Here is a 24,864-nt window from a genome sequence, read left to right as displayed (position 1 = left end):
CTTACTCTTGTCAATATCCAAGAAACTATGAAATAAACAATTTTGAAAAAAAAACAAAAACAAGATCAGTACATTATTCTGAATTCAGGAAAAGATACACATGGAAACATATATTTTATCATTGTTCCATTTTAATGCCTTGTTTCTCCAAAGCCACCCTGTTGAAACCAAAGAAAGAAAAAATAAAACATATGTTTAAATATTTATTTCAATTTACAAAGAGTATAAAAGTGTTCAATTTTTTTATGAACATTACCTTAGTTGCTGACTGAAATCATCCTCAACATTGTCATCATCCCAGTTGTCCTCCCAGACATTAACATCGTCAGCATCTTCCTCTTTACCAGTCCAATCTATAGCAGAATAAAGAACATCATCTTACAATCATTCAATACATTAAGAACTGATATTTAAAACCCCCCAAAATAAGGAAAGCTAATAATTTAATTATCACTCATGAGCTATTACTCAAATGAGTTATCTAACATGGAATATTACCATCAGCTGGAAATTCTTCAAATTCATCATCTTCTTCGAGAAGACCTAAATCAACCTTTGGCTTTTCGTTGGTGTTCTCTGACTTTTCATTCTTTATGTCTGCCATGGCCGAGATCTCTTAGTTACGAACTAGTTAATCGACTATGATTAATTTCTTTCGAACACCTGAAAGAATGACGAGTTGACGGTAACGAATTAACAGCCTCCAAGATAATGAAGGCCTCTAAGCGTCAATTTCTTTTATGGCCTAAGTTTCACGCTAGGTGGCAGAGCGACTAGTACACGAAAAGAAATGTGTCGCGCTGGGGCTATGGTGGGGCTAAGAGATAACGGTGTTGGGCCCAATCTTAATCGGGTTAAAAAAGACACGGTGCACGGAAAACCCGCACTGAACAATCAAAAAAACCCTTAAAATCGGGTCAGATGGCGACCCGATCAACGTGGGACTGAGGCCTAACCACTTCCTTTGAAGTTCCCTATTTCCCTCCAAAATCAAGTCAGAGATGGCTTCCATCTTTTGGGGGAAACATGCCGTACACAATCTATAGTGTGTTTGTGTTACACTTCTAGTTGAGATGGCCGGTGACTGGACGCAAGATCCAAGATTTAATCATTTTTGGATGAATTATAGACATGGACAATCTTGGTATACCAAACATCAAATAAGTCTTTTTAGATCTAAAGTCGTGTCTACTGGCTATGAAAATTCATTTCTGTACTGGCTTTTGGAACAGTCTCAAAAGGTAAACATGACATGTCTATAGATTAAACATGCACTAGTAACCTAACTGTCTTGTTCCAAGCATTCCAAGTTTGGAGCACAAGATGGTTCTTCTGGATCTATTGAGCCATCAACATCATTAACTGAGGTTAGAAAAAAGGAAAGAAAAGCTAAAGATCAAGAAATTGAGATGGAAATAACAGAGGAAATGCTTGAGTTTCTCAAAACATCTATGAAACATAAAAAACAGAGAGGTATTATGATACATAATGTGCTGTTCATCTGGCTAACTAAAAGTGCTGCTCTTTTTATTTGCATGTTATTTCTGCATTGAAACCTAAGATCATATAAATGTGACACAAGAAGTGACATACATAAATGTGGATGAGATCCCAGTAGAACATAGTGCTTCTGATTCCCAAGATCATGTTTCTACTTGCAATCTAAATGAAACACACTACAAAGACTATGTTGAGATTTATGGTGCTAATGCTCCAAGAATTCAGGCTATGGAAACGGCTATACAGCTTAACTTCAGAAGAAATTGTGATAGAAAGCAGCCTAAACTGTGGCCAAATATGCCTTTGCAGCTATGAAAATTAAACTTTCAAAGTTCGTTTGCGATGGTATGTAAAAAATGATTTCATATCCTTTTTGCAAATTTTTAAGATGCGTTACATCTGGCGACCAATCGTCCTAGCAAAATTTCTGAAGAACTCTTTCAGTCAATTCAACGTACTGGTTTACAGTCAATTTAAATGCATACCTGCGATCACAAATAAATCCATCCATAAGAGATGCGAAAGTGAGCCAAAAGAAGAGCGTAATAATCTGTCCAACAACAGGCGAAACAATCTTTTCCTTTTTAAAAATAAGAAATCTAATGGTTCTCTAATTTTATTAAATAAAAATTAAGCTGTCAAAGGCGCTTGAAAACCTACCAATCGTGTACCTGTATTGTAAAAGAAAATGGGATAGGAACAAACTACTTCTGACAAGCGTAACGTTGTAATTACACCCTGATCTTAAATATCATGGCGGAATACCCATGTATATACATTTCTAAATACCTTGTAAAATCCGGAAAAAAGCCGTAATTGCTCCTTTTCGATCCGCCGATCTCCCGTTTTTATTATCCTATTAAGTTTCGTATTTGATTGACTGCGTCGAACAGAAGAAAAAATATTTTTAGAGCTATCTGGCATTAAATATGTGGACTATGCTACTGATTAGCGTGGTCCTCGGTTGCTGAACAGATGTTTCTTTAGAACAATTTCGTCCTTTTCTTGGTATTTGCGTTTGTCGCAGGGTTCGTTCTCGTTCAATCCACCCTTGATGGAGCATACATAGTTAGCAATCTGAAAAAATAATTCAGGTAAGCAAAAGGAGAACCCGAATTACCTTCAAGACATACTGGATACTGCATCAAGGAAAGCAGCGGTGTACTGGGATATTGCTATCTCACACAATTTCAATCATAGTGGCGCCAAAGAAAATTCGCTGCCCATACATTCAAAAGCTTGTGCTGGTCGACTGGTAGGTAAACGTTTCTTAAGTGCAGAGTTATAGATTAGAAACAAATAGAAACCAAACTAATCTGTGACTCTGTTAAGTGTAATATATATATTTTTGAGCGATGCGCGGAAATTCTTTCGTTGAGTCCTTTTGATTTCGTGGTCGACTAGAGATGGCGTCTGGACCGTTCGCCGGGTTGGGCAACTTGAAAAGATGTCGGAAAATCGTGCACAAGGTTTTAGTCGCTGAAACTTGTATATTTCTGTCTGCTGCCCTCATTGTTGCAAGCAACCAACTTATCGTCCAGCTTGTCAGGTTGTTTTCTCGACTAACGGAAAAATTGCATTGTGTTTACAATGGCCGATATGGGCTGTACGACCACAGCTAGCTCGGCCAACTGGCGTTTCTAGGGATTGGGTCTTTTCAGGGCAATAAGTAGTAGGAAAATTCTTACTCATTGGTAAGAGGTTTTTGCAAACTAGCCTCATTCTTCGTCTACTACTCGGGACGAAATGTTGTACTTTTGCAGCGCTCATTTAATCAGTGCTACTCTCTGTGTACCCATGGTTTTGTGATTTTCACTATTATAACTGAGAAAGAAAACACTCAAGAAGTGGGTGGTGATAAAGTGTTCCTTTGCATCTTGCAAAGAATTCTAAAGCATCATGAATTCTGTTGCAAAAATTTTTTACTCATCCCAATCATCACAAACAAAAGACATTGCTAGATCTTTATCTATGGTGACCCTTGCCATATGTGTAACAAACTTGTTGTTGCTGACCTTTACACAAGCAGCCCACTTGCATTCACATTCGGATTTGCAATGTAACCATGTCCATCCTAAGCCTAACGATGTAAGTAAAGTGCTGTCCATTGTAACCATGCTTTGAAACCCCCCCATCCCTCCCCCAACAAAAAACTCATTTGTTTAACAGTCCACAGAAAGCTGGAATTAACAGTCATGATTTCTACATTTTAATCATTGTTAGTTGCATAGTAGTGAAATGAATGTTTGTGCTGTCTGACAGTGACCAGAAATCCCAGTTGCTATATTTTAATGTAAACAATCCCCTTTACTAATGAGCACCCTTCCTCTCTCATCTGCAAGCCGTAACATCACACACGGACAGTTATTGAGGCGTACTAGAAATACTTAGTAGGCTACAAGATCGCCGTTACATATGGCCCTGTTGGTTCGTAGTGGTCTTCGTCATCCAGCCCATATTCCTTCATATACCATCAAGACCCGTTACGGTCGAGTGACTTAGATTTAACGTGAAACCTGTATAGGGAGGTTGTGCCAGAAGTACGTATGGTAAATGTGTTGGCGGAATAGAAGGAAAACATCCCGTTACACACCGATTTTTCTTTCCTCCTTGTGTTTTTTCATTATTATTTTGGATAGACTTTGAAACTGATGAGAATTAACGAGCCCTGGTAGCCTCCTTTCCCCTAAAATAAAGTTACAGATTTGATTTTTATTTTCAAACTATATGTTCTCATATAGATAATACATGGTGTTCATCTCGAATCGGAGCACGTGATGAAACGAAGAAGTCTAGACCAGAGGCTTCGCGTTAAAATTTACTACGACACCAGTGTCTACAAGTACTTCATATTTGTTTTTTAAAATGATGTATACCTTATAATGCTTTTTTCTCTTCCCGTGCGTGTAACAATAGGTTAGATGAGGCCATGTTTGAGCTTATTAATGTAAGTTGTTCATCCACTATTCCAGTTTGACGAGATTCCTCATGTGTTGTTTGACGTTTTGACAGAATACGGTTCTTCCCGAAGCCGTCAGCTATTGGGAACGAGCCCTGATGGTCCGCAAGACAGAATCAGTTATACGCCTCAGCCGGTAATTCCTTTTTCCCGGTTTTTCTCTTCATTTTCATAATACTGTAAAACAAAAAACGACAAAAACTGAGATGTCATTAAAGTAAATTTTTTGTCATTTGTTGTTTTTTGCGTGACCATAGGAAATGCCGGAATAACCAAGTGTTCCTGGTTCCCAACGACCCTCATCCCTATTGTATGAATGCCTGTGAGGCCGCTACAATGTGCGGAGAAGTTCAGGTGCCAGAACATCACCTCGAGGTTTGTGTAATCACCAGGAAAAATTATACGACCACTTTAACGAAACGTTTCAATCTTTTATAGTCATGCCGAGTATGTGATGCTCAAGGCAAACAGTGTCGCTCTTTGGGCGAAGGAGCCGGCGCAGGGATTAAAGATGCAGATTTCGTTTTCTATGTATCAGCTATGGATACTGGTAATGTCAATGCATTGAATAGTGCACACATTCTTCCACCTACAAGCACACGTAACACTACTTTTTTTCTTCTTACAGAGCGCTGCCAGAAAGGGATGACTGTTGCTTATGCTGCCCATTGTCAGCAAGAAGTTTCTCTTGATCGGTAAGTTCAATTTTTCTAACCGTTTTCGTGTTACGACCTAAGGGAATAGAGAGACAATCGTGTCGGCTATGACCACATATAAAAATTACGATAATGACGGCTATAACAATCTCTGCAGCCGTCCGTTGTTTGATGTGAATAGGAAATTCAACGGTTCTATAGTTGTTTTTCCTCCTTCCTCCCGCGAAATATAGTAACAGTTAAACATTAATTTTTTTGAACGCTAAATAGTTTGCCTCTTTTCCGTCCAGCTAAGCGTGGGACTGGTCTCACCACCTTGATAACGCAAATGTTAAAGGTTCACCGTGCTTTTCTAAGCTTAAGAATCAAATTTTTAATTGGTTACGGATGGATGCGCATCTCGGTATCGAACGAGGATGCCAGATGGTGTCATATCACACCAAGAGGGCCAGATTCACCTGGTTTCCACATTTGTGTTTACAACGTCTCGTTCCACTTATTACGATTCACCTACTGATATCAGTTTTGGGAGGATGGAGGTATTAACCGTTATTATTTTTTTTTTCCCTATCTTTGGCGCTCAATTCTAGACCGATTGCTGGACATGCTAACTTGTGTCCACGCAGCATCAGCACAAAATTACCTGAACTTGACGTACTCATCTCTACCGTTAAACACGAAATTCTGCACGCCCTTGGTTTCTCAGTCAGCCTCTTTGCATTTTACCGGGACTCTAAAGGATCACCGCTGACGCCTCGGGATGAACATGGCAAACCGGCTCTCAATGAGAAGTAAAACATCTGTTACGATTCCAGCATTTAAAAAAATTGGGCTAACTTTTTTTGGACACAGTTTACAAGCACGGCAGTGGAGTGAAAGAGTCATCAAGAGGATCGTACGTCCTGATTGGTTAGTCCGTGAAGGACGTGTACGCAAAGAGGTGCACATGATGGTGACACCCCGCGTGGTAGAAGAGGTGCGAAAACATTTTAATTGCAGCACTCTAGAAGGCGCGGAGCTTGAAGATCAAGGCGGTGAAGGTATCACTGATATCACTATAATTTGATAACATTCAATAACTTTTTCATTACAGGGACTGCTCTAACCCACTGGGAAAAAAGGGCTTTTGAAAACGAAGCCATGACTGGAACTCACACGCAGAATCCAGTTTACTCTCGCATCACTCTTGCCTTGATGGAAGACACTGGTTGGTTGACAGAGAGATTGTATATTTTAAATTTGAAGCCTTTATTTTAAACTGTTGGCTTTCATTGATGTGTCTAGGATGGTACAAAGCCAATATGGAAATGGCCCAGCCGCTCAGTTGGGGCCGTAACTTGGGTTGCGATTTCGCCCAGCGCAGTTGCATGGAGTGGATGGAAACTAAAGCAGACAGGTATTTATTCCTTCAACCTGCTTTTCATTACTGTAGCCGTTAACTTAAAGTGTTTTACGGCTTAGGGAGCAACATTTACATCCTTATTGTAACCGTGTCAAACGGGATCCACTAGAAACTGAATGTTCCGAGGACCGCAATTCTGTGGCCCTTTGCAATCTGGTCCATCATACCTACCAGCTGCCTGATCTTTACCAGAATTTCGAATTTATTCCTCACATCAGTCAAGCTGATATACCTTTTTATGGCGGATCAGTTGCTCTTGCAGACTTTTGCCCTTACATTCAAGAGTTCACTTGGCGTTCAGATAATATTGCCATCCGGGGATCAAATTGCCTCTACGAAGAAAACAATCCTCGTATGTAAATGTTCTGTTCGATTACTAAAAGAATTAATGACGATTTATTTTTTCCTTCACAAGGTCCTGAACGTAATTTTGCCTTGGAATTGTACGGGCCAAAGTCCAAGTGTTTTGAGCATGCTGGTTCCATGTGGGAAGAAAGGACTTGTCGGCAAGTACGGCAGTGGCAGCACTGGGGTTCAGGCTGCTATGAGTACACTTGTCAGAATGGACGCCTTAACATCATCGTAAGGGTTTTTTTCCTCCCGTTTTTTTTTTTTTTTCTTTTTACAGTTTCTTTACGATTCAATTGACCTTGTCTAAAATAATCATAAACGTTTATTTTGCTGATGTAGGTGGACAACCGGACATTTCCGTGCTATTATCCAGGACAGGAGTTGCGCGTTCGCTTGCTTAGTCAAGGTTGGCTTCACGTCGGTTCGCTTTCTTGCCCATCTTGTACGGAACTCTGTCAAGTAAGTGGAAATTTTTTTTTTTTTTGTCCCTGAAAAGAAGAGCGCTTCTAAACTTGACGTTATTGGAATAGGAGACGTTTTTGGCTGCTAATTCTTCGTGCAAACTTCCAATGCCCGATCCTAGGGTAGGACAAATTTACCCCAATGATCCGCTGGATTGTGGCTCTTTACGACCTGTTCATTCAGCCGCTTTATCTGTGATAATTTTTCTGGCGCTGCAGCTTCTTATTTGATTGAATCAACTATCCTTATTTAAGAATCTATCTTCGGCTAAGAAAACCGTATCAAGAATCTGATTTTTACGAACAGTCCCTTCACGATAAGGACTTATATTATTTTTTGTATATGTAATTTTTTTCTCGACTGCTGGCATCACATAGGCAAAGAATTATCTGTAAATATAAGAAAGAAAATAACTTCCATTTCTTACAGTACGTCGTGATCCATTTTGGGGAACGGGAATTTCCCTTGTGTAGGGTATGCCTGTATTGGCTTGAAACAACAAAAAAGAAAGGCACGCTTCGTTTCGGCTGTGAGCTCGATCAATGCTGACGCACCTGTGTGGTAGAGCGCTTTCTCCGCTTGATTTTGGCCATGGGAGGGGCAATCAAGCCCCGCGTCGACAGATATGTTAGATGCGATTCGTTTAACACCAACACTAGTGTGTCCACTTCCACTGTCGGTGACCATTGGCCAATGGTCCGTCGCCAGCTGCCACAGTCGGTCGCATTTTCTTAGTCCGCACGTCGTCTTTGTTCCTACTTTCCCACACCTAACAAGTATTGTAATTGTGTTTTGTTTACACGCTTGACAAGCAAACGAAGTCCAAAGTAAGTTGAATACTTTTGTAAAACTTACATTAATTTTTGTAATGATTGTGTTTCACCGAAGTAACGATATTTTGTGGGCTGTAGGAATGCACCTTACTTTGCTCAATCATGTTCTGGTGATTGGCTTTTTATTTATCACCTGCTCGAATGGTCGGGCGCAAGTTGCATTGACCGTCATGGACTTGACTTTCGGTATTCTTCAATTAAAGATATTTCTTTATGTTATTATTGAATCATTTATGGTGTCATTACTTATTTAATGAAACTCCCTTTTGTTGTCTAAAGGATATCAGAGTTGTTTAACATCGGAAGGCCATCCGGGCGTTTGTCGATTACCTAAGTTATGTGCGCAATCAAGCGATAATCATCACCTACCAGTACCGCACAGGTACAGGGAAGAAGGCGGTCGTTATAATTGCGGTTCCGCGGATGATTGGCATCAAAGAAAGGTATCCATCATCGTCGCTTCATCGCGTTTCAAATCCGCAAAATCACCTTCAGCGATTCCATAATAAAAGAAATTTCCAATGACAGATATGCTGCAAACATTCGGACGTACCTCCTGTCCTGTTCCCTGATAGTATTGACGCAAACATTCTTGACAGCCAAATCCAAAATGAGACAGTGGTAATGTCCAGGATCTCTGGTGAAAACAAGTCTGCTATTAGTCGCCAATTATGGCCGCCGGAATCGACTAGTATTCTCCAGCCTCGTTTACCTCGCAAATGCGGCACAGTGCCTTTTGCTACTACGCGGGCTCGCATAGCCGGTGGCGTAGTAGCACCCAAGGGTGAAATAAATTTTCGTAAATTTCTTTTTAATGACTTCGCTAAACGACCGGTACCATCCTGTGCAGGTGCTTGGCCGTGGTTGGCGCGCCTTGGTTACTACGACGGCAATGGGATAGAGTACAATTGCGGTGGGGTCCTAATAACCAAACAGCACGTGTTGACTGCGGCTCATTGCGTGTACAATCGTCGAGACTTGTGAGTTAATCTCAATGTCTTGTCTTTAAAATGTTTCACTAAAATTATGAATCGATTTTCCAGAATATTTGTACGGCTGGGTGAACATGGAACAAGTGAATATGGTCCACAGGATTACTACATCGAGCGTGTTACCGTTCACGAACGCTTCGTCAAGAGTGGACGGGGACCGAGCTACGACATTGCGATAATTCGTTTATCAGATTTTATTCCATTTACGAGTATGGTAACATTTTATTCAAAATCCCCGAGCAAAAGATAATCACTGCATTATTTCAGGTGATATCCAACCGATTTGCTTACCAATCGATCGTCGTTGGCGTTCGTTGGACTCCTCTGATATTTTCCCCTACGTAGCCGGATGGGGATCCCCTTCTTACTGTAGCGTAGCTTATCTTCTTTTTATTTTTTATTTTGTTGTTTGCTTTTGAATTATGGCTCGTCTTATCAAGCTTGGAATGTCGTAGATGAACGGGCATCTAGCGTATTGATGGAAGTCCAGCTTCCCGTTGTTCCACAGTCAAAATGCGCCCAAGCTTATCGATCGCACGGCCACTTGCGAATAGATGAAACCGTTCTGTGCGCTGGATATGAAGAAGGGGGTAAAGACGCTTGTCGGGTAGGTCAAATTGCAGTTTGATTGTCGAACAATTATTATTATTACTATTTTTTATTTCGGTTTAATTTTGGCAATTTAATTCTTAGGGAGATTCGGGTGGCCCGTTGATGTTTCAAGCTGGAGAAAGGTATTATGTAATAGGTCTTGTCTCCTTCGGTGTACGTTGCGCTACACCTGGATTCCCAGGAGTTTATTCTCGCGTTTCTGTAGCCATCGATTGGATATTAAAAAATATCTCTTGATGTGATAAATTCTTGTGTTTTTAGTTAATTTGATGCGGTACCCGGATAAAAGTGTTCAAGTCAATAAAAAAAATGAATTTTATAAGATTTTGTGGATTTTGTTGTTAAGTTACACAATCCTCTGCTTTCTTTGGCATGTTCTATCTGGTTTCTGCATCTGACACATAAATTATTGAGTAGTGACTATCTTTTAAAGAAAAGAAATACCATTTAAATTGTTTTAGGAAGTTGGATGGAGAAGATGTTTTAACGAGGGTACACGTTTGATTCTACCAGCATATGCAAATATTAAAGCCACAAGGAAAGCCATAGGGAAACATAAATGAGAAAATTATGGGGAAAATCCAAAATTTTTAGATCAGTAGCTAACAGGAATTTTTCTGGTGTATGAAGGTTTGGCCTCGGTATCTGATGGTCCGCTTTTTTTCAATGCTGTCTGATTATACGTAAGCATCCCAACCATCCAGTTTTTTTCGAACTGGCATCTGTTTAGCGTAAACTGACCTTTGCTTGATAGTCATTACGAGTAAATTACTGACTCGTTAGATGTGATGACGAAATCAAAATTCCTGAATTACTTTTATAAACGCGTGATGGCATAAAAAATGACCCAAAGGCAAGAGGAAAAAGGTGGCGGTTTGGAAATGGCAACGAAAACAAAGAAGGCGGAGCTTCACGCTAGATCCCGCCCCTTCTGGGAGATTCTGAAGAGTGTGAGGTGCCAAAACAGTGAGCCAGTGTGTGTCCAAGTGGCGACTTGAACGCACGTGTGCATGTTGTCTCCCAATTAATTCTTTCTTGTTTGCCTTTTATTGTCATTTTTTTAAAGTGAAACTTCTCTTCCATCGACACATACGTGTTCACAATACGTCAGTATTTGGAGTTCCTCTCACCACGTGAGTCACGTAAGTTGACTTTCATTTTTTTCCCCCATTCACCGCCTGGGTATTGCCCAGGTGTTGCGACTTTCGACAGCCAATTATACGGCCCTTGTCTGGGTATTTCCCAGTACCTACCAGTCGACTTCGTTGGCTCCTCTTTCTTGGCAATGACGTCAGACATTATTTATCTGCTTCTTTGTTTTGGTTACCCTTGCCTCTTTCCCGAAACAGTACACAGCCTTTAAATACAGCTGCGTTTGAAAAGATAATGTAATCCTATTTCCTGCTTTGACTTAAAGTTTTGAATAGAGATAAGATCATCGACCAGGATTTCAACTTGATCATTCTACCTAAAAACCACAAAAACACATACACACACAATGCGTGACATAACGCTGTTGTTAGTGCCATTGCTCTTCATCCTCAGCTTCTGTTCCGTCCAAGGTCATGTGCTCCGGCAGAGGAATTACCAGTCGCTACTATGGCGACCGGATACCCGGCTACACAAAAGACAAGGTAATGCTGATTATCTACATCCTTCATCCTTGTGAAAGTTAAACATGACATTTGTTTTTCAACTTGGCATCTGTTTAATTTTACCTGAAATGACTAGTCAACTTTGGCGAAGAAGAAACATCAGTAGTCAGCGGTAGTCTGAATACAGGTTTCGATGGTGCTGGAGCAAATGATTGTCAGACACCCGAAGGAGTCATAGGAACTTGTATGCTGCTTGCCAGTTGCCCGCATCTGGCCGACATGCTGTCAGTGCCCAGTCCGGCTATACTAAACTATCTACGACAGTCCATTTGTGGCTACTACGGTTACGACCCAAAGGTACCATTTGCGTTATTTACATGCCTTTGTTATTGCTAAAATTACTTATGGATTGTCGTTTTTATAGGTATGTTGCTCGTACTCAACAGGAGTGGAAAACATAGATTCTTCGGCACCCTTCTTCTTCGAAGAATCACCTTCTCCAGTCATCCCTGTACGACCACCCCCTCACAACCCTAGCCAGCCAAGCATTTTGCCAGCTCGGTGTGGCCACAGCAACGCCACAAGTACTCGAATTGTTGGCGGGGAGGAAGCTCCCCCAGGTAAAATATAAAGATCAAAATCAATATTCCCAAAAAAGTGCAGTCATTGTATAATGGGAATTCAACAGGTGCGTGGCCATGGATAGCACTTCTAGGCTATAAGGATCCCACGACTCAGCAAGTCGATTACTTATGTGGGGGAGCTCTGATTAGTTCCCAATACGTAATAACAGCAGCCCATTGCGTTTACAACAAAAAAGATCTGTAAGTTATGCAAATGTTCAGCTTTCTGTTGATATTCTTAGGTCAAACATTGACTTTATTGATGATTGCAAAACTACATAGATATTCGGTTCGCGTAGGCGAGCACGAACTACATAACGATATGGATGGCAACAGACATCAGGATGTCTTGATTGCAAGCCGTATGCCACATGAAGGATTTGATTCCATTAGCTTCCAGAACGACATCGCCATCTTAAAACTGGCTGCACGGGTTGAATTTACTGGTAAAGATTAAAACCATACGATTGTTGCGTTCCAAATATAGCATTTTGTCGTTGCAGCGGAGGTACAGCCTATATGCTTACCAATGGAACCAACCATTCGCAATAAGAATTACGTCAAGTCCCAACCATTTGTCGCTGGATGGGGAGCAACGTCGTTCAGTAAGTTTTTGAACTACAATTTCGTTTCCCCGTTTGACGCCTTGTCGAAACAAGTCTACACTTGCCCTTGCTTTTGTCTGAATTCGCCCAAGACCTTGTAACCAACCCTCACAAATGATTTAGAAAGGCCTGGCTGTTAGTTAACGTCATTGTTTCCATCTGTGAGTTAACCAGTTTGTCATTTTCGTTAAATTTTCTACGCACAGATGGGCCATCAAGTGTGACGCTTAGAGAAGTGCAAATACCTGTTGTATCACAAGAAAGCTGCAAAGAATCCTACAAGAATTTTAAAACAGTTGTTGTTGACCAATCGGTTCTTTGCGCAGGATTGGGAAGAGGAGGCAAAGACGCATGTCAGGTATTACGTTAAAAAGAACGTATTAAACTTATTCTTAATTTTACATGCTTTTGCAGGGAGATTCCGGAGGACCTTTGATGGTTCCTGAAAAAGATCGATTCTATCTACTTGGTGTCGTCTCGTTTGGATACAAATGCGCCATTCCTGGATTTCCTGGTGTCTACACTCGGGTTCCCCATTACCTCGACTGGATCCTGTCCAAAATGCAATGAACTAAGGCCGTCCCACCGTGGGAAAGCAAAATAATAATACTCTCGTATCTTACACACGACCTATGATTCTATTGAAATTGACGCTGACACAATGGGATAGACTCATCGTAATAACTTTTAACTGTTTATATATTCTGCAGTTGCAATTTCGAGTACTACAAAAACGATGTCGCCATTAAATTACAGAACTCAGTATAACATCACAGTTCATCACACGTGCTGTTCGGAAGGACAAATACTCTGTTTTGTGTAGACGTGCTCATGAAATAAAAAGACATAGGATGGTTAATGATAATGTATATTTTGATGACACGAGTCACTATGCACGATGGGAACACATCTGAAAAATAGGGAAAAGAGGGGGTAAATGTATAATTTTATTACCATACCAAAGAATTAGAATAAAATTTTGAAATAATTCACGGGATACAGGAAGGGGATCTAGAAAATTAAGGTGTACGGTTGATGACGTAAAGTTAAATACCAATTCCCGTCAATACGTGTGTGTGAAGCACGTATTCAGTACTAACATTAGAAAAAGTAGAAAAATTTCAGAAAGTATACTCCCGCGCCCCTAGCGGTAAGACCAAGCATAGCCTACACGGTGAGATAGGGGATAGCGGTCTTTACTTCGTAGTCTGTGATAGTAGTTTGACCTAGTGATTGTCGTCGTTTTCAGAGGGTCACCGGATTAGGATCTCCAGTCGCATCTTAGTTTCAGACATTTAATTCCTCACAGATTTAGATGCCATCTTTGAACGTGGTTTCTCTCTGCCATGTGTAAGATTTTCAGTACTGACAAGTAACTCATCTTAATGCATATTATAGGAACCGACATTTTCCAGCAGAAACAGAAATTGATTTTTCCCACTACGCAATGAGGCAAGCATATGACCGAGGAATTTCAAGGCAGACTATGAGCCGATATCAAGCTCATGCAGAATGGGAACATTATCAACCACCAATTCAAGAATTTCCCAATTCCCAAGATGTAAGATTAGGAACAAAATTAAGCATACCTACATCAAATCGTCCGGACAATATGAGGTAGTTTTGGTTTATTTGCATGAGTTAATGATTTAACTTGCTGAAAATATTACATACCTGTTAATATTCCTCATTACTTGTTTTTCAAGACCAATACCAAGCAGAGAGCTATACAAACTGTTCATTAATGGGATCCATTCTGATACAACAGAGGTAGCTTCTTAACAAGTGAAGCGAGTTGATATTTTAACGTTGATTTCCTTAACACAGAATGGTTTACGACATATCTTCAGCAACTATGGCAATCCTATATCAATAAAATTATTCAGGACAAATAATAACCTTCATCAACCCATTGCTTTTGTGGAATTTGAATCCCAATAGTAAAGCTATTTGTGCTTTTGTTTTGATAAGGGGAGGAAAATTGTTAAGATTTTTTTTTTATATATTTTGCAGTGAGGCAGATAATGCAATTGTTGCACTTGATGGAAAACCACCTCTCAATTGGGAAGTCGTATACGCCAACCGCCGCTTAAGTGGAAAAATTCCACATGGTGACCAAGATTTGGTAAGTCTTGCAATAGCCTCGGTCGTTGGAAGACAAAACGGTGTTGTTCAAGCAGTTGGTGCAACCACGAAATCTTTCTACTCCAGACAGTCTCCTTGCTCCATCGAAATGGAATCTTCGTTGGGTATACAAATGAATATCTAGTTAACTACACCTGGGCTTAGTTGCCATCACACATGGTCTTTTTGAGTATAGGAATTATGCACCGGAAAAGTGTCTCGCCAGATATGCACGTGCAATGCCACCTTTGTCATGTATGTGGAAAACAAGCTTCCTTTGTCTGCACTGTTTGCAAGGTCCGTTATTGCTCTTCGGGATGCCAGAGTAGGGATTGGCCTACACATCAACTAGTATGCAAACCACCACCGTACGTATTTGTTTGTTGTTTAACAGTTATTCTCAGGGAAAAGTTACCAAAATTGGCGATGAGCTTAACGTGAATAACGAATTAGGACGTTTTTAGTTAGATACATTTTTCTTTGTATTTTAGAGCCTTGTTACAGGAATTTCCACGTAGTGGTGTATCTCTAAAAGGAGTTGTTTCCAAGCCTTTCCATGGTTCTCCCGATATTTCAAGTCCTCTTCCACAAAACGAAAGACCTTTAGTTGCCACGTGCGATGATCAAATCTACTCGAACAATTATTGCTTGGGTCATCGTGAGAATAACGATACTTTTGAAGTTACCAGTCCCGATTTATACTTGATTAAGAGAACACACCCACTAGACCAAGCGGAGACATCAATGCCGCTTACCCCTGAATTGTCTGTGGCAGTACATCGTAATCTAGATGGACGACAAGAAACAACAAATTCGGTTGCAGCGATAAACATGATGGATGCAATTAAATCTCTGTCTATCAACAAAGAGCATGGACGCCCTGAGAGCAATGGGCATAGTATTAACCAACAACCTTCATCGCAGCCCCGTTCACCCAGCGCCAACTATAAGAGTGATGAAACCTCTCATGCAGGAACTTCTCAAAGCAACCATGACACACCAAAAAACTACCTTGAAAATGGCTTTGCACAGAATAACAGTCCTGTTGTAGCCAACAAGCTACAGTGTGATTTTGAATCGTCACCAGTAGTCACATCTCATAGCTTTTGTTCGGGAAATGATTCTCCAAAAACTGCTCCTGTATCTCCCTCCTGCAAAGTGTCACAAACGCGATCATCTGAAGCGATCAAAGTCTACGCCAAGAAGTTCGTCTCCACGCAATTAAAACAGCAATTCGACGATTCAAGCGAAGTGAATGTCTGTTCTGCCAAATCTCCGGATGAATTTTATGTCCAATTTTATCGTTACCGTAAAATGCTGGAAGAAATAATGGCAAGTGTGGCCTCATCTGCCCCAAATTCCGATCCGTTGGTCAATCCGGTGGAAGGCTTGCCATGTCTCGCTCTTTTTCCTGAGGATCGCTGTTGGTATCGAGCTGAAATATTGAAGATACTGCCAGATGGTATTGGAATCCGCTACGTGGACTTCGGAAATACCATTTTAATGCCCAATACTTTGGAGCACCTCAGAATGATGGAACACTCGCTAGCTCAGCACCCATTTTGTGCTGTCAAGGTGAAATTGGCTAATGTTTTACCCGTCAGTGGAATCACGTGGAATTCAGACGTCAAAAAGAAATTCAAAGAGTTGGTAGAAAACAAACCATTCCTGATGGATTTCGTCCAAATGGATGCTGATGACATATGTGTGTTCGGCTGAAAAATCAGGATAGATCTGATTTTCTTTCGTCTTTGATTCAGGACAAATTCGTTAAAAGCGTAGAAGTTTTAGATGAACTAGATCAATTCTCCCCAGCGATTGAAATTCCTCTACCAACACCTTCTCGGGAAACAGTCGCAGATGTACTGAAGCCGTCGGTCGTTTGTTCTCAGGTTCTAGAAGAGAACGGGGTTTTTGAAAGTAAAGATCAACTGGAAAATACCGAAAAGAAGAGCATTAGCTGCGTTCCCAAGACATTGATGAAAAAGAATTTCCCACTGACAGAAGCTGAATTTGTTAAGACGTCTGATCGAATGGAACCCAATATAACCGAAAATGGATTAGCCCTGTATGACATCATAGAAAATCCCCAAGAGCCATCAGAGAACAATGTACCGAAAGTGTCTCCAAGCCAATTGACTGAAGTGGGAGCTTTTGGCTTTAATCCAGCTTCTTTGCCATCCGAAGGAAAAATATCGGAAGATGACACGTCTGATGAATTTTTCTATGACGACGGTCCGTTCTTGGACTTGCCGGAGAAAGAAAGTTTTCAAGCTCTGATTATTAAAGCAGAAGACCCCCAACTGATAACGCTGCGTGTTGAAAACAACGAAATTTCAATGAAACTAACAAAGTTGCAGGTATACCCACCATTATTTGTTTTCTTGTCTGCCTTAGAGATTTTATTTTCGTGGGTTCTTCTCGATTTAGGAAGAAATCGCACTTTACGCAAATGGCGTAGCTTGTGGTTACCATCCCAAATTGAATGAAATCTGCGTAGCGCGTTTTCCTGGCGGCCGATGGTATCGAGCAGTTTGCCTTAATGTTATTCATGACCGACAGCCAACGGGGACTCGTTATTTATGCAACCAAGTTGATTTTGGCGAACTGAACATCCTTGATGCTAGCAAAATCAGGCGCGCCAAGAAGTGGATGATTGATTTGCTACCCTATCTGGCGCAGCAGGCTGTTCTCGAAGGGACGGATTCCATGGAACAAATGGAACCCAAGCTCGTTGAGCGATTTGCCAAAATTCTACCCGAAAACTCCGTCGTTGATGTCAATGTTGTTAACCGTGTAGACATGTCTTATGTTGTCCGTATCCCAAAGGTCAATGCAACTTTGTCTTTCGAACGGTTGCTTTAGCTTGGAATCAAACATTTTCACCATGGTTGACACGTTTATCTTTGGCATGGTAATTCAACTTTTTACTTCTTTCTTTACTTATGTTCTTTTTCATGTCGATGAAGCGTTGCACGATTCTTGAGTGCCTGAAGGACCCAGGCATATATGATCTTTTGATTTGTTGTGTTGTTAACCAGAAGTACTCTTAACGAAATTGATACTGTTCTTCTTTTTTCCTATTTTCTTTTTTTTAAGTGTATTGATTTATCCATTTTTGAAGTATTGTGCAAAGCAAGTTTTTTGTTAATCCAGAATATGCATATCTTTTCATCAGTTTTCACGCTGAAGTTATTTATTTTTTTATTATTGCGGCTACTATTCCATGTTTAGTGTTACCTTCCTCCTTCAAGTGTCTTGCGTAAGAACGAATCGTGATCAATCATATAGATGTTTCGGTACGTATAAGAAACATTATCTAAAAATAGCAGATGACCAGGACCTGACAGGCTGGTTATCTTCTGATGTTATCACGGATATAGTCTTAAAATCAAACTGCTAGTTCTAACGTTTTGAAACATTACAGGTTAAGAAAGTTAGCGCGCTAGTATGTTACACCACAGTTAGTCATAATATTAAAAAAACGACAGACTACATGAAAACAAATCATTTACTCAAAATTAGCATACAATTTTTGGTGTAATTGTTGTTGTTGTTACTATGTTTAAAGTGCCTCTGGTACGGGCTATGTGTAATTGTGATTTTCATCAAATTCCAGAAAATATCGTTTTCTGCGGATTTTGACAAATATCGGAAGACTAAGGCCTGAAATATTATTTTTTTTATTGTAATCACTTCTATGTTTCCAAAAGTTAAAGGCAACAATAATAATAAGCAGGAAATCGCCAAATCTAAAAAATTAATCAATGTAATAAAGTTTAAATTAAATCATTTGTTTTTTGTTTCAGTCTTTACTTCCTAATATTATACTTTTTTTATAGCCTTGTTGAAACAGAAGGGCAGCTGGGGTTTCGAGGACTAGAGTATCAGATTCCACACATTGTTCTCTGCCTCTGCGACTAATAACCTAAAATATACATTTTTTAATTAATAGATTTTAAATATCATCTATCAACCATGGCTTTGTGGATGGGTGTCTGCCTGGGAAGCTGAAGATTGTGGAATCAATCTCAACTTGTGAAAACAATTGATCTAAAGCAATAGGTCACGTGTTGTTTCATTTTACCAATTTACCATTTGTTTTACAAAACTAGTAACGAGAAACAAATGTATCGTCCTCCAACTTTAGGTTTTTCCTACTAATTTAAGAATACAAAAAAGTCACTTCATTCAATTTAAGTGGAAGGTTGTACAAGTATAAAACTGTAATTTCTCGTGGCATTTTCGTTCACGCATGCGCAACGCGACGCATGCGTGAGCAGACGAACCACTGAAAGAGCCTTGCGCAGTCTAGCTGCATCCAGCCAGATACTAGTAGAACCCGAAACATTTGTTTTTACAAGTTCTGTCGTATTTCGGTTGCAGGTTTTCACTAAATACCAAGTAAGTATCGGGTTTAATCGTATTAAGTTGTGATTTTTCGATTTGAGTCGATTTAGGTGTCAGAACTGAAATTGTCCTTTAAGAATTTTTAAAACACCAAATAACTTTTATCACAGACTACGAAGTAAAGACTACGATCGGGGATAGGGCTGAGAGGAATGATCAATGTCCTATGCCGTATGGTGGCGCGTCGAACGAACTTTCTGAAAGCCATTATTTTTCCTCGTTTGCTTACTGATTTGGGTCTTCACACACCGTAAACTTGTAAGTAAACCATTAACCTTTCAATGTTGTATTTTTTTGTAGATATAGCTTAGATATTCCCCTTGTTGTGTGAATTTTTTAAAATTTCTATCGGATCTCTAGTCATGATCTATAAATTCATTTATTAAACCACCTTTTTCCCATTTTCAGGCAAATTTCATAGAATCGTGAAACGCTGTTTCCTAAAACTAGCAGCCCTAAAAAGAGCGGTAATAATCAATATCGTCAATTCGTCATAGACATAGACTAAGAGGTGATACTGGCGAGGAAACATGTTATTGTAAGTTAACTAAATTTTATGTAGCCTATTCGTGATCAAATATTTTAATTTATATTTTATTAAAAGGAAATGCCTCAATGTGTAGTTATTGGCTGCATAAATGGTCCCAAGAAAAAAGCCGGGCTAGCTTCGCAGAATAACGTTGTCGAAAAGAAAAGTAAAGTCTCATTATTTGGTAAACCAAGTGATCCAAGTGTCTCAAACATATGGGCATACAACATTCCTAAAGAAGACGGAGCGGTTTTACCAAACCGTTACTCTGTTTGTCATGAACACTTTGATGAAGCTCAGATAATCAAAGATGATGTTACAATCATCAATGGGGAGGAAATTAAATTGCAGAGGAAAAATTGGAAATTAAAAGTGGGTGCTGTACCAACAATTTTCAAAGGTAACATATTACAAATTGAAATCAAACATTCGCCATTAACCAGGTTCATGTAATTTGTTGGATAGGAACCCCTGTAGAGTTGTTATTGAAGAAGACTGTTAGGAAACCTCCTACTGTTCGACTACCTCTTGGAAACATAACCAACTATAAAACACACCATGTGAGGAAGAGACGTACTGTGGGGACAAAAGTATTAAGAGACAATGAGGTCGATCAATCTGTGGACCCAAATTCTGCTAGTTCATTGCTAATGGAAAAACAGCAAGAAGAACAAATAGATATTTATCAACTGGAACCGCAAGACAAACAATTTTCTGTTGATGAAGCCCACCACGTTGCATTACCTTCAAGTTCCTGGCATGTGAGAAAACCCACTGCTGATAGCTGTAATTTTTTCGAAGTTGTGACTAAAGATGTAACAACAGTAATTGAAAAGGATGTCAACATTGATTTTAAAAATCAAAAAGTTTCCGTAACCTTTCACTCCCAAAAAGTTCCCAGTTTTGAGGGATCTTGTACTCCAAGTACTTCAAAGGATATGGAAGAATTATTGCTTAGCATACACAAATCGAAAATATGTCCTGGCATTATGCACAACCCTATTAAGCATCCACATCAATCTACAGTAGTTCGTAATGGAAATCAGATTTCTAATGTTTGGAGAGCTAACAGGTATGTAAATAAATATTCCCCATCATTAATTCAATCATTATTTGCATCATTAATCAATGCAATATTAATTTATTTTTTTAGCTGTAGGATTTTGATTGCCTCCAACGAAGAAACAATGAAACCCTGTTCTAGTTGTAAATTACTGGACTTTTCTTTAAGGAAACGATTGAAACGCCAAAAAACTGTGAAAGACCATACTAAACTGAATCACTGCTACATGAGTCTGAAACAACTAGCCAAGAAAGTGAGTCAGAAAGGAAAAAATGAGTTGCAGTTAAAAAAAAGACTCGAGAAAAAGAACATTCAAATCAAAGTATGTGTGATATACCTAATAACTCTTTCTTTTACCGCATCTAAATTTTGTTAAAAATTAGGAACTAAAATTGAAGATAAAGGAACTTCGCGTTGAAATCGCATCCATTAAGAATGATAAACTTCAATCTATTCTTGACGACCTTGATGATAAGGTATAATTCGTGACTTTGTGTACACATCATCGGTAAACAACTGAAAAGCTCAAAAATTTGGTTTATCAAAAACAATGGTTTATTTTTACAACTATCAAAATCTTGTTAACTATTTAGATGAGAACAATAAAGCTTAATTTTTAGATTTCCAGAATTTCAACTTCCGGTTTGACTTCCGGTTTGAAAATGTCAAATAACTACTTATTTGTTGGTCTGTCAGAAAAAAGATTCACATTTTCGTGATTCTCGTTAAATTTGGGGTCGACTCCATGGGTCAGCTCAAAATACCCGAAAATCGTAAAAAATCGCAAATTTTCCTGCATTCATGAAAAATCGCGATTTTGGTCCAAATCCGACTTTTGGCTAAAAACACGTCATTCCAACCCCAAATTTGATAAGCATTACAAAAATGCTACTCGTTTTGTTATGGGCTCACTATTTCCGGAGATATTGGCTAATTCCGGTTACTTCCGGAAAATTTTCGTGACAATTTGCAAAAAGTAAAAAATGAGCTGTATTACTCTAAAAATTTCAAATGTTTTTCTTGTATGCGTTAGGGTGTTGCAGCTTCTTATTCCGTGTTTTTCTTGTTATCAACAGTACAGGCTGACCCTACGAGCAAAGACAGTTTTAGCTACAAATGTTTAGCGCCTCGTCTTGCAACTAGGTGCATCTGTTTAAAATTGGAACCATTGTCTGAGCTCTGAGGTTAGTAAAGTTCTAGCACTTAAAAGCAAGAATTGTACTGATTTAAAAGTAAAATCTATTTTTTTTTTTAATTTCAGGCAGAAAAACTAGATGGCGTTTATGTGCGTCTATGATAAATATTACGAGTGACAAGTTAAATGGGTGTTTGTTACGTTTATACCTGTTTAGTGTTTCAAAGGATTTTTCGTCAAAAAAATTGCGGTATGTTATTATCTGTTCAGTATTGCTATCGTTGTGTATGTATTGAAAAGAAGGTCCTTAAAATAGATTGCTTTTTGTATGTGGTAGGGTTTTGCCTTGTCAGCTGCTGAACCAGTAGCCTGCATTCCTGCTATCAATGTACCACAAGGGATGCTGACACTTTAAGAAGACCAACAGTGACCACTATGCCCGAGACATGAACATCACCATCCTGTTCAGGTATTGTTAATGGACTTGAACTCTTTTCTTATAACTTAGTGATATGTTCTCTCGTCACTAAACCACAGAGTCTTCGTCTACTATGTGTTGCTAACCATCAGCCTTCAGCATCCCATGTATCCAGATTTTGAAGCTTCTCTGCTTAGCCAACCATTCTCCATACACTTCAGCTCTTCATTGTGGTATTACAGAATATGACTTATCTTCCACTACATGCACCAGTAACAATTTTCTCTACACAGGCTTCTCTTCTTTTCTTCTTAGCCTGCCGAATGCAAACAGGAATAAAGGTTCATCTCCATTGATGCCATACCATGGTATTTTAATTTGATGGATTATCTGGATTTCTCATTTTTACATATAAATCTTTGTTGTAGAAATTGAAAATGTCATTGTTAATCCTGCTGCCAAATCGTCTTTCCGTACGAGTCATGCAGTTTTAGATTTCTCGTGGAATTTCCTTGTGAGTAAAAAAAAAATAAAAATAAAACGGGTTTTTGCATTACGAATTACGTTGACATTCTCATTTGTCAACTTTCTCTTCAGGCAACATCCACCCAGGCTTAAAAGGGCATCCTACCAGTTGTTTGGACCATACCTGCCTCGCCGTCTTCGCCTCGCCGTCTTCGCCTTACCGTCATTGCCGCATAATCTTTGCTCGCGCCCGGCTTCTCTTCATCGCCGTCATCGTGGAACGTCGCGTTTTTGGTATTTTGTTTTGTTTTGTTTTGTTTTGTTTTGTGTTGTTTTGTATTGTTGTATAGTGTATGTTTAAAGTTAACCCGTTGGCTGCCACCCATTTTGCTCCCCTTTTTTTTTTAGTTGTAGGGACCGGCGGCGCTGTTCTGCCCCATGGTTGATCACCCATGGGGTGGGGCAGTCGCCTTGCGCCTTAGGGCGCCGTAGGCAATGCACCAGTAGGGACTTTCCCTTGTCGATGCGATGGTGGAGTACCTGGGGTGTGCATTCCCGTAAAGGTCTCCATCGTCAAGTCAGCCCGGACTTGTCTTCGGACAAGTCCTCCTTTCATCGGATCCATCTGAAACGATGCGTAGCGATTGTAGAAGAACAACCTATGGGTTGTAATGGCTTGGCAGCCAACGGGTTAACTTATGTGTTTGTATTCCTATGCATGTATGTATTGTATTTATTTTATAATGTGTGATGTAAAACTGTGGTGGAATTGTGGGTGGAGGTGGGATAATACAAAACCAATTCCATTTATATCTTTGTTTATTGAATTTTAGTATTGAAGAAGTAAGCCAATTTCAAGATATGACAACTTAAATAATCATTAGGTAACCTATAGGCAACAGGTACTTATATACTTTAAGCTATAGACAGAATTAAAATTTGCAATTCAAATTCTCAACATGGAGAACCATTATCCTGGCACCAACTTTAAATTTCTGCCACTGCAAACTCAAAGTAGTTTTGTCGAATTCAATCCAAGTTTTGCATTTTGCTCTGTTGACACATTTGAGCAACTCTTTACATGTTTTCTCACTAGTAGGCAAATAGCTTCAAAAACTTTTAAATTTCAATATAATTCAATTTCACCATCAAGGCAACAAAAACAAAGTTAAAAAATCTGTATTGTGTTGACGGTCGGCAAATAATATTTCTTGCTTATGGAATGCTGCATTCTGGAACCTCACTAACGAACCAATGAGAGTGTCCTGCAACAACAACTACCATCCCAGAGTTCCAATGATAAGTGTGGAAATCAAATAGTGGATACCTGGAAAATAGACAAAATTACAAGAGTTGAGGTGTTAATGATGCTTTCTTTCCATTCTTACCAATCACTGTTTTTCCACCTCAACCAACAGATGACAAATCAAGTCCCAAATTCACACTCCAGCTCCATGTAATTATTTGTTCCAACACCTAATCAAAAGAAAAACAAGAACAAATAGATGAACAAAACCATTCAGAATGCCGAAGTTATAAAATGGACGAACATTTTCAATAACCAACGGTGTAGCCCAGGCTCAACACCAAAAGGGGACCATACCATACCTGTAACCTGTTGCCTGGCACATGGGAGAATGCTTGTGTGTTATTAAATTTAGGAAATATGCAAAATTTGACAAAAAGGCTTCGGCCAGTTGCAAGAACAAATTAGCATGTGTGTTAACATGCTAATTCGTTCTTGACCGTGTTAGGTCAGGTAAGACAAAGGCATTCGTATGAATGGCAAGATGTTTTCTATAATCAACTAAATGTACGAGTATGAAAAAATTGGTAAAAGTAACGTGAAAAAGGCGGTTTCTTTGTTGATTAGAGTGTTAATGCCCAAGGAATTACAAAAAGACATTAAAGTAATAAAGATTTGTATAAACCGGACAACGTATCAGGAGATGATTTGCAGTGTCAGTGTCACCCATGCTTCGTTCACAATGGCGATGGCACACTTCAGACGAATGTTTATTCCACTAGATCGGTTTAGATGCACTGCCATCTACATCTGCACTGCCATCTATCGAAATATATTTCAATTATTAAGCCAGACTTTATGTACAAAAAATCGGCACTTTGTTT

General features: G+C 39.4%; 7 protein-coding genes and 2 long non-coding RNA genes across 13 annotated transcripts; 7 read left to right on the top strand and 2 right to left on the bottom strand.

The window, feature by feature from the left end:
* Nucleotides 1-46: 46 nt before the first annotated feature.
* Nucleotides 47-736, bottom strand: LOC123475724 (26S proteasome complex subunit SEM1-like). Its single transcript, XM_045178721.1, has 3 exons — nucleotides 499-736; nucleotides 257-353; nucleotides 47-158 (listed from the first exon to the last, which is right to left on the bottom strand). Exons 1-3 carry the CDS (start codon nucleotides 602-604, stop codon nucleotides 119-121), a joined length of 243 nt encoding a protein of 80 aa, XP_045034656.1. The 5' UTR covers nucleotides 605-736; the 3' UTR covers nucleotides 47-118.
* A 148-nt stretch (nucleotides 737-884) lies between these two features.
* LOC116930658 (gem-associated protein 8) lies at nucleotides 885-2,159 on the top strand. 3 transcript variants are annotated; one of them, XM_032938059.2, is made up of 4 exons: nucleotides 916-1,241; nucleotides 1,302-1,473; nucleotides 1,562-1,845; nucleotides 1,920-2,159. In XM_032938059.2, the coding sequence occupies exons 1-3, from the start codon at nucleotides 1,074-1,076 to the stop codon at nucleotides 1,813-1,815; spliced, it is 594 nt and encodes a 197-aa protein (XP_032793950.1). In that variant the 5' UTR covers nucleotides 916-1,073; the 3' UTR covers nucleotides 1,816-1,845; nucleotides 1,920-2,159. The 3 variants fall into 3 exon arrangements, with proteins under 3 accessions (XP_032793953.1, XP_032793950.1, XP_045034655.1); XM_045178720.1 differs by having other exon boundaries at nucleotides 917-1,241; nucleotides 1,904-2,159; XM_032938062.2 differs by having other exon boundaries at nucleotides 885-1,241; nucleotides 1,311-1,473; nucleotides 1,562-2,159.
* An 823-nt stretch (nucleotides 2,160-2,982) lies between these two features.
* LOC116930620 (leishmanolysin-like peptidase) lies at nucleotides 2,983-7,743 on the top strand. The gene is made up of 15 exons (XM_032938001.2): nucleotides 2,983-3,588; nucleotides 4,242-4,342; nucleotides 4,417-4,447; nucleotides 4,513-4,595; nucleotides 4,717-4,834; nucleotides 4,898-5,009; nucleotides 5,088-5,154; nucleotides 5,706-5,906; nucleotides 5,968-6,155; nucleotides 6,209-6,322; nucleotides 6,400-6,511; nucleotides 6,577-6,869; nucleotides 6,933-7,099; nucleotides 7,208-7,327; nucleotides 7,399-7,743. The coding sequence occupies exons 1-15, from the start codon at nucleotides 3,400-3,402 to the stop codon at nucleotides 7,558-7,560; spliced, it is 2,058 nt and encodes a 685-aa protein (XP_032793892.1). The 5' UTR covers nucleotides 2,983-3,399; the 3' UTR covers nucleotides 7,561-7,743.
* Nucleotides 7,744-7,894: 151 nt separating this feature from the next.
* Nucleotides 7,895-10,086, top strand: LOC116930628 (venom protease). Of its 3 annotated transcripts, XM_032938016.2 has the most exons (9): nucleotides 7,895-8,157; nucleotides 8,242-8,349; nucleotides 8,443-8,606; nucleotides 8,692-8,947; nucleotides 9,014-9,143; nucleotides 9,207-9,364; nucleotides 9,423-9,524; nucleotides 9,596-9,762; nucleotides 9,849-10,086. In XM_032938016.2, the coding sequence occupies exons 2-9, from the start codon at nucleotides 8,244-8,246 to the stop codon at nucleotides 10,002-10,004; spliced, it is 1,239 nt and encodes a 412-aa protein (XP_032793907.2). In that variant the 5' UTR covers nucleotides 7,895-8,157; nucleotides 8,242-8,243; the 3' UTR covers nucleotides 10,005-10,086. The 3 variants fall into 3 exon arrangements, with proteins under 3 accessions (XP_032793907.2, XP_032793906.2, XP_032793905.2); XM_032938015.2 differs by having other exon boundaries at nucleotides 7,895-8,349; nucleotides 9,611-9,762; XM_032938014.2 differs by having other exon boundaries at nucleotides 7,895-8,349.
* Nucleotides 10,087-10,732: 646 nt separating this feature from the next.
* On the top strand, nucleotides 10,733-13,449 carry LOC116930636 (venom protease). The gene is made up of 9 exons (XM_032938027.2): nucleotides 10,733-10,909; nucleotides 11,185-11,401; nucleotides 11,499-11,719; nucleotides 11,787-11,982; nucleotides 12,051-12,186; nucleotides 12,268-12,431; nucleotides 12,489-12,590; nucleotides 12,797-12,948; nucleotides 13,005-13,449. The coding sequence occupies exons 2-9, from the start codon at nucleotides 11,266-11,268 to the stop codon at nucleotides 13,158-13,160; spliced, it is 1,263 nt and encodes a 420-aa protein (XP_032793918.2). The 5' UTR covers nucleotides 10,733-10,909; nucleotides 11,185-11,265; the 3' UTR covers nucleotides 13,161-13,449.
* A 325-nt stretch (nucleotides 13,450-13,774) lies between these two features.
* LOC116930611 lies at nucleotides 13,775-17,894 on the top strand. The gene is given in 9 exon segments (XM_045178719.1): nucleotides 13,775-13,923; nucleotides 13,989-14,207; nucleotides 14,297-14,360; nucleotides 14,418-14,530; nucleotides 14,604-14,839; nucleotides 14,911-15,082; nucleotides 15,206-16,412; nucleotides 16,415-17,074; nucleotides 17,145-17,894. Coding segments are annotated over 8 exon segments (3,057 nt in total). The 5' UTR covers nucleotides 13,775-13,923; nucleotides 13,989-14,037; the 3' UTR covers nucleotides 17,580-17,894.
* A 1,104-nt stretch (nucleotides 17,895-18,998) lies between these two features.
* On the top strand, nucleotides 18,999-21,234 carry LOC116930637. Its single transcript, XM_032938029.2, has 7 exons — nucleotides 18,999-19,118; nucleotides 19,235-19,382; nucleotides 19,533-19,662; nucleotides 19,729-20,053; nucleotides 20,119-20,725; nucleotides 20,807-21,038; nucleotides 21,100-21,234. Exons 4-7 carry the CDS (start codon nucleotides 19,732-19,734, stop codon nucleotides 21,196-21,198), a joined length of 1,260 nt encoding a protein of 419 aa, XP_032793920.2. The 5' UTR covers nucleotides 18,999-19,118; nucleotides 19,235-19,382; nucleotides 19,533-19,662; nucleotides 19,729-19,731; the 3' UTR covers nucleotides 21,199-21,234.
* A 533-nt stretch (nucleotides 21,235-21,767) lies between these two features.
* LOC116930668 lies at nucleotides 21,768-23,544 on the top strand. Its single transcript, XR_004398480.2, has 7 exons — nucleotides 21,768-21,900; nucleotides 21,978-22,101; nucleotides 22,189-22,320; nucleotides 22,389-22,502; nucleotides 22,563-22,637; nucleotides 22,698-22,783; nucleotides 22,867-23,544. It is a non-coding gene; the product is annotated as an uncharacterized LOC116930668 (long non-coding RNA).
* A 304-nt stretch (nucleotides 23,545-23,848) lies between these two features.
* LOC116930669 lies at nucleotides 23,849-24,770 on the bottom strand. Its single transcript, XR_004398481.2, has 3 exons — nucleotides 24,285-24,770; nucleotides 24,123-24,210; nucleotides 23,849-24,061 (listed from the first exon to the last, which is right to left on the bottom strand). It is a non-coding gene; the product is annotated as an uncharacterized LOC116930669 (long non-coding RNA).
* Nucleotides 24,771-24,864: the final 94 nt, after the last annotated feature.

This window comes from Daphnia magna, linkage group LG9 (genome assembly GCF_020631705.1).
Source record: "Daphnia magna isolate NIES linkage group LG9, ASM2063170v1.1, whole genome shotgun sequence".
In the NCBI taxonomy this organism is placed as follows: Eukaryota; Metazoa; Arthropoda; class Branchiopoda; order Diplostraca; family Daphniidae; genus Daphnia; species Daphnia magna.
This window is presented reverse-complemented; position numbering and strand designations above follow the sequence as displayed.